At 40.9% G+C, this 8,189-nt stretch overlaps 2 protein-coding genes across 2 annotated transcripts in view; both read left to right on the top strand.

Annotated features, from left to right (window-relative positions):
• The window catches only part of LOC121004472 (oocyte zinc finger protein XlCOF22-like), a 1,539,666-nt gene that overhangs the window by 1,246,569 nt on the left and 284,908 nt on the right, over positions 1-8,189 (top strand). The window lies entirely within an intron of this gene.
• LOC121004260 (gastrula zinc finger protein XlCGF17.1-like) lies at positions 8-6,729 on the top strand (the record flags this gene model as incomplete). The annotated part of the gene is made up of 2 exons (XM_040436422.1): positions 8-50; positions 5,708-6,729. Coding segments are annotated over 2 exons (1,065 nt in total), but the record flags the coding sequence as incomplete, so codon positions are not given.

Raw genomic sequence — 8,189 nt, 5'->3', positions numbered from 1 at the left:
GAGGGGTGATGAGCAGAGTATAGAGGACCTTCCTACAGATAACCGCCCAGGTGAGTAGTGACCAGTAAGTAAAGAGGTCTCACAGATTCTACTCCTTCACTGGATACTGCAGTTTTATGTTACATTTTTAGGTTCTCTTTTCTGTCAGTTTTGTCAGCATTGCTCAGTACTGTTACTGCCAAACAAACGTCCAGCGAACCTTATATATGCAGTGTGCGTGGTGCTCCGCTCCGGAAAACACAAGATGAAACTTGATTGCAGGTACAAGAAATGACAGGCGGCACTCGCCACTGCAGATAAAATGCTTCTTTATTCATCCAACACACATGGACACAAAGTAAGGGCTGGGGCGGACACCAGATCACAGTGCTGCGCTTCTTTTGGCTACTGACATGTAGCCGGAAGAAGCGCAGCAGCAGCTTGGGACGCGATGTCCAATTTCACTAGCAGTGCAGAAGAGATCTCTACTACTACCGTAGGACACACAATGTTGAACAGTGCTGACCTCTCTGCCTAGTTTCATAGCGGTGTGCCGGAGTGATACAGTTCAATTCAAGCAGGGGCGATGCAAAAGGCTTATGGGCCTGGTGTAAGAGTTCAGTTTGGGGCCCCCCTTCCTTCAGTGCTGTGTGGCCAGAGGGCAGGGAATCGTATAACCATCGTGCTGCGTGAGCCAAAAAATGTCACTGGGCATGCGCCGAGCCCAGTGACACTATTGAGGCTGTTGCCCTCTGGAACAGGAGAATCGTGCAGGCGCAGGCACTCACCGATACTGCGCCTGTGCGGGATTTCAGAGGAGAAAGGGAGGCCCGGTGCTATGAATAAATTAAATGACTTGGTGGGGAGGGGGCGGCGCCGTTCGGCAAGTATGTGGGAGGACATTTATTTCTTAGGCGTGCTGGGCTTGGAAGAAAGGCTGGCTGGGCACTGCAGGGGGGCGTTACTGGGCACTAGAGCAGAGTAATAACTCCCCTCTGGGCACCTTGGGCACCTCATTTGCATATCCGAAAAATCGCTTTTTTATAAGAATGAAAAGTTGAATAAAAGAAAGAAGACACATGTAGGTAAGAAGGTACTTTATTGCACATTGCTATTTTAACGGTTTTATATGGTCAAAATAGGTGACAGATTCCCTTTAATCATGTCTCCGCTTAGACGTCTCTTCTCAAGACTAAATAAATGTAATTCTTTTAATAATTTTTAATAACTAAGACCCTCCATGTCCCTTATCAGTTTAGTCGCTCTCCTTTGTACACCTTTGTAGCTCGAGAGCATCCTTCCTATGAACTGGTGCCCAGAACTGATCTGCATATTACAGATAAGGCTGCACCAACGCTTTGCAAAATGTTAATATTACATTCTTGTCCCGCGAGTCCATGCCTCGTTTAATGCATGACAATATCCTGGTAGCCTTGGAAGCAGCTGATTGACATGGTAGATTTAAATTACAGCATACAATCTACAAGGACACCCAAATCCTTCTCTATAAGTGACTCTCCCAGTGTTACATCCCCTAGGACATATGGTTCACGAAGATCATTCCTACCAAGATGCAGAACTTTACATTTATCCACATTGAACCTCATTTGCTAAGTTGATGCCCAATCACTCAGAGTGTTCAAGTCAGCTTGTAGTTTATGGACATCTTCCTTAGACTGCACAGTACTACATAGCTTAGTGTTATCTGCAAAAATAGAAATGGTGCTATTAATCCCATCCTCAATATCATGAATAAATAAATTAAACAATAGAGGACACAGCACTGAACCTTGGGGTACACCACTTATAACCCAGAACCATTCTGACTGACTCTGAAGATGATTTGTGTGAGAACAGTTAACTTTTCGACTGCCAGGAGTGGTGTGGTTGTGCCCATGATTATGATTGTGCTTTGGATATCACCTGGGAGACCAATTGGGTTGTTGAGGAAGAGATATCATCAGAGGAGGATGGTGGTAGTAGCGGCAACAACTGCTAGTGCTAGATGGCCATTAAAACGGCCATAATACCAGAAAATGGATGGAAAAATTGTATTTCCTACCCACCTTGTCAATGAAGACATCAGGATATCCTGACCCAAGTGAATAACTCTGCATATTATCAATAGGAATTATATCTTAAGAAGAAAAAAAAAACATATTGAGGAGCTCCACCATGGTCCGTGATGGCTTACTGTGCTTCCTACCGTCCATTCTATTCTTTTTCCTCCCTCGGAGTCCAGCTGCTGTCTATGTCATCCATTATAGCCCAGGTCTCATTCCCCAGCCTGCATTCTCCCCATCAGCAGGTGTAATACAGAGATGTCATTGCACCTGCTGGGCTGAGTGGGAGAACATACAGGCCAGAGATAATCCACCGGCCTGTGCACTCTACTCAGCTCAGCAGTAGGGATGATGTCATCACACGTCTGTTGCTGGGAAGATCATGATGTGCTAAATTCAGGAGGAATGGGACTAAATATAACTTTTTTTATTTTATTCACACTACATGGGCTTTATTACTTTAGGAGGGCACAAAGGGGCTTAAAGGCTATGTACACCTTTGGGGAAATAGTTTTATTATTGCATTGTACTCCTTTTTGAGCTAAAAATAATTTTCAATTGGTAATTTTTAAACATACGTACTCCTTTTTTCTGTACAGTGCTGACATGCTGTAGTGACAGCCTGTGGATTTTATCTCTCTTCCGTCATTTAGGGAGCAGAAGGACTCCTTATCTCTGCTTTCTCCCTTTTAAAAACAATCATTATAGCTAATTTTTTATGTTGCTGATAAGAATGTGGCTTAAATATTTATGACCTCTCAGTAGTTTAGAGATAACAGTTATTAGATGATGAGCACAAAGTGAAAGTACAAATCAAAAAGTTGGAGCCAACCTTTTCTAGTTAAACCTAAGGGTCTTCTATTAGATTGTGATCTGTTTGGCCACCACTGTTTTTGTAAATCTATGCTTCAATTTAGTGCCAAGCCTTGTACTTTCTATGGAGTTTTTTTTTTTATACAGAACTGTTAAATTTCAACTGAATTTTTTGGTATATTACTCATCAATAATGTTTTAAAATATTCAGTTATTGTCTGGCTTCATGAAAAAAGGACAACATATGTATATTAAAAAAATGTATACCATTTATTCCTACTGTCTAAAATATGTCACAATTAATCCTCTAATTCATACAAAACCTTAAACCTTCACACATTAAATATGGCCAATAAAATAAATTACTGATATAGTACTTGAAATGAGATAATGTACAATCACGGTCCTTCTGTTAGTTCCTTGTGTAAAGCTCACACACTATTTGGAACGATGTCGTATTCCACAGCGATATGAATATTTACAAGATATCCTTTTGTTATTCTAATAAGCTAAATGTCTAGCGGTAGTCTTATTGTTGCCACTTTGCTAATATATTCATCTCTTCGCAGGACAGTTCAATGCATAGTATATTCATTCAGTGTGACAGCATTTAGATTAGATGTAGTATGATGCTTCTCCGCTTACCAGACTCCCGACAGTCGGTTTAATACGGCTGGTAGCAAGATACGTACGTGTTTGTTTCCTTATACAGTTGCGATTCTCTTGTGCTGCTAATTCCCACAGTTATCCTGCGCGCTAGTGTCGGCACTTACTTGACTGTGCATGCGGGTTAAGAATTCCAAGACGCTGACTTAATTGAAAGCTTTGAAGCGTTGCTTGTATTTCGTGGCTATGCAATCCTTCCTATTACCGCAAATTATTTATATCGCTATGTTCACCCGACACGTTTCTAAACCTTACAAGTTTCTTCCTGTGTTGCCTTGATCTATAGAGAACCTGTATCGGAATAGATCGGGCTAATATACTTATATAAAACCTGGACCGGATTCGATCAGGCTAATATACTTATATAACACCTGGAACGGACTGTGCATTCACAACCATCTTTCATGTACTGTCAGACGATGCGGTATATGTATTCAAAATATATTGGGTTGCTTTTCTCCAATACTCAGATGAAATTATGTTCTTTCTTTTATGCCACTATTGCACCATGATTTCTCTTTATATAATGATCTTTCATATAATCATGATATTTATATGTAACCCCTTAGTGACCAGCCTGTTTTGGGCCTTACTGACCAAGCGTTTTTCTTCCTTTTTTCATTGTCGAGTTCCAAGAGCTATAACTTTTTTTTATTTTTCCGTCTATATAGCTTTTTGAGGCATGTTTTCTGCAGGACAAGTTGTAATTTTTTATGGTGCCATTTGGGGTACACATAAAAGTTAATCAGAAAGTTAACTCTTTCTGAGAGGAAGATGGGAAAAACAGCAATACTGCCACTGCGTTTTTACATTATAAATTTTACGGCATTCACTTTTAGGTGTAAATAACATATCTTTATTCTCTGGGTCAGTACGATTACAGTGATACAAAGTGCATTTTTTTTTTTGGTTTTACCACTTTTTTTTGCAATCAAAACTTTTTTTAAAAGAAAAAAATGTTTTTACATTGCCGCTTTCCAAGACCCATAACTTTTTTTTTATTTTTATTTCTATGGAGTTGCATGAGAGCTTTTTGTGGGACAACTTGTATTTTTCATTTGTATAATTTTGGAGTAAATGGTGCTTTTTGATTACTTGTTATATTTTTTGGTGGCAACTAAGCATAAATTAGAAATTTGTCTTTTTTTTCTTCTTTTTTTTTTCACGGCGTTCACCGTAGGGGATAATGAGACTACCGCTAGATATTTAGCTTATTACAAGATGATAATAATAGGATATCTTGTAAATATTCATAATATCGCTGTGGAATACAAATAGTGCGTGAGCTCCGCACAAGGAACTGAGAGGGACCGTGATTTTACATTATCTCAATTTAAGTACTATATGAGTATTATTTTATTGTGGGGGATTCAGTCAGCACAACCCTGTATGCAGGTGCACATCGCTATGGCGAAATACACATACAAACGCAAAAACACAAATGCAATAGCACTCTGCAACCAGCACTCTGCTCTGCCTCTATGCTGGATGTTGAATGAGGCATTGGTGTACATTTTGGCCAAAGCGTAATAAGCCACTCACCACGTCAAGGTCGCCTCTATGAGTGGTCCCTAACACTAGTTCCTACCTGTTTATGGGCCATGATAGCCACACAAAGTCCAGGGAGCGCAGGTACAGCATGCACACTCTGCTTTTAACCCCGTCCGGTGCCATGACAGCTTTCATCGGATCCAGGGATGCAAGTACCAACATGCATGCTGAGCCCACTATATACTTCTCCTGGAGCCAAATGGCTACTGGTAGGCGCTGTAAAAGTAGACTCAGTTTTATACTGACTTTTAAACCAGCCTCCAGGGCAGACTAAAACTGAGTCTACTTTTACAGCGCCTACCAGTAGCCATTTGGCTCCAGGAGAAGTATATAGTGGGCTCAGCATGCATGTTGGTGCTATTGCATTTGTGTTTTTGCGTTTGTAAATTTATTTTATTGGCCATATTTATTGAATGTGTGAAGGTTTAAGGTTTTGTATGAAATAGAGGATTAATTGTGACATATTTTATACAATAATAGGAATAAATGGTATAAATTTTGTATATATATGTTGTCCTTTCTTCGGATGAAGCAAGCCAATAATTGAATATTTTCATTATATCAGCTAGGTGGTATAGCAGGCTGGGCTATATTCCGGTGAACTCCCTCAATAGCACTGTTTTTATTCTTGGCAGATGACTGTACCAGGAACTTAGAGAAACAGCTTATATCTTCAGATTTTGAAGTATCTAATCATGGTATCACACGAGATACATATGAAGAACATACCAATATCCAAGACATACCTTCATCTATTCAAAGCAAAAAGGTATCACTTGATCCTTTCAAACAGGTCCAATCTTCTGATTCATCACAGACTGTAACACAAAATAAAAGTCACAGAAGAGGTGTTAAACATCAAACTGCTCTCATAAAAAAGGAGCCATTTTCATGTACAGAATGTGGGAAATGTTTTAAGCATAAATCTGCTCTGGTTGTACATCAGAGAATTCACACAGGAGTGAAGCCATTTTCATGTTCAGAATGTGGAAAGTGTCTTAGACTGAAATCGGATCTTATTGTACATCAGAGAAATCACACAGGAGAGAAGCCATTTTCATGTTCAGAATGTGGGAAATGTTTTAACCAGAAATCAGCTCTTCTTAGACATGAGCTAATTCACACAGGAGAGAAGCCATTTTCATGTTCAGAATGTGGGAAATGTTTTAACCAGAAATCGGCTCTTCTTAGACATGAGATGATTCACACAGGAGAGGAGACATTTTCATGTTCAGAATGTGGAAAATGTTTTATCCAGAAATCGGCCTTTGTTAAACATCAGAGAATTCACACAGGGGAGAAACCATTTTCATGTTCAGAATGTGGGAAATGTTTTAACCAGAAATCGGATCTTATTAGACATCTGAGAATTCACACAGGGGAGAAACCATTTTTATGTTTAGAATGTGGGAAATGTTTTAAGCAGACATCAGCTCTTCTTAGACATGAGAGAATTCACACAGGAGAGAAGCCATTTTCATGTTCAGAATGTGGGAAATGTTTTAACCATAGATCGACTTTTGTTACACATCAGAGAATTCACACAGGGGAGAAGCCATTTTCATGTTCAGAATGTGGAAAATGTTTTAAGCATAAACCAGCTCTTCTTAGACATGAGAGAATTCACACAAGAGAGAAGCCACTTTCATGTTCATAATGTGAGAAATGTTTTAAGCAGGCATTCGCCATGGTTACGCATAAAAAAAAACCTCACAAACAAGAGAAGACATCTCCATGCTTAGCTTGTTAGTGACTGCCCTTACGTGTTTTTATGGTGGTCACTAACTGGCTTTATTTCAAAACATACGATACTCCTTTTTACAGGGAGGTAAAATATCACATTGCTTTCAGCTACCAGGGGTAGCTAAGGGTTTGGAGCAATGATCAAGGCCACTGTAAAGGTCCCCATACACATATGGTCTCCTGCATTGAATGAATACTGATCAACTGACAGATCCAATTAAGAGTGAAAGTAAGTTTTTATATACATACATTTTCTCTAAAGAAAATTTTTTGGTGAGATGAAATAAAATAAAAAAAAATGAAAGATTCCCAAAGGCACCACCCTGCGATCGGTATGGGTGGCCCCTCCATTCCTATAAAACTGCAAATACAAGGGCCTTTGGGAAAGTCCAAATAAAAAGAGCTGGATTCCCACAAGAGCTGGTATCCAGATGTGGAAAAAGGGGCGACAATCCCACTTGTAAATGGCCAGTTACTTGCAGTCAAGTGGAATGACAGAAAGGATGTCTGCAGGCTAAACACTGAGCATGAGGACAGCACAGGGGTAGTAATAGAGAGAGGGCCACCACTGGTAAAAGTCTGTCTGAGTGACACATCGTAAATCTGGGAGTAGTGTATCTTTCAACCATACCTCGTGAAGTACAAAACCAGGGCCTGATTATTTATATATATATCTATATATTGAGACAGTGACAGGTCTCACGCAGGTTGGAGGCAAGGAAGGGGTGGATAGTGCGGTCCATGCCCCTATTCCACCACAGGTGAGACCAGCTGGAGGTACTCGGCCTGGCATAAAGCACCTCCCAGAGTGTCAGCAAAGGTGGGAGTGTGTTACCTGTAGACAGAGGCCTGAAGGCTCTGTCTGTGTGGTCTCAGCTGGGCTAGGCTGAGGGACCACGAGGCTAAGTGACAGCCTGGATTTTGGGGGATGCAGTGACGCCTGCGGTACAAGGGCCACAAGGTCAGAGTCGGGAGGACTGCTGGACCACAATCCCCCAAAGGGACTTGCGTTTGCTACAGCCTGGAGGCTGCTGGGCTAGCTGAGAAAGCCGCAGGTTATGAACGTGTCTGAACAGCACTCTATAGGTGAGTCAGGGATTCTACCCTATGTTTAGTTAGAGCCCAGCCGGGCAGGTATTTGTTTTGTGTTATTGTTTGTTGTTGCTGGTGTTGCACAATAAATGCAAAGTTTGGACAGTATATCCGTGTCTGGTGAAGTAACCTGTGAGAATGACCCCTGGAGAAGAGCTAACCCCCCCCCCCCACACAATTGGTGGAGGATGCGGGCAGGTGTCCCTGCTGATGAGTAAAAGTGCTGGAAGCCTGTTGTGATTGCTCCCTTGCAGAAATCTACAGAGGAGAAGGTTTCTGTGT

Source organism: Bufo bufo, chromosome 6 (assembly GCF_905171765.1).
Source record: "Bufo bufo chromosome 6, aBufBuf1.1, whole genome shotgun sequence".
Taxonomy (NCBI): Eukaryota; Metazoa; Chordata; class Amphibia; order Anura; family Bufonidae; genus Bufo; species Bufo bufo.
Note: the sequence above shows the minus strand (reverse complement) of the source record. Positions and strands in the feature narration are given on the sequence as shown.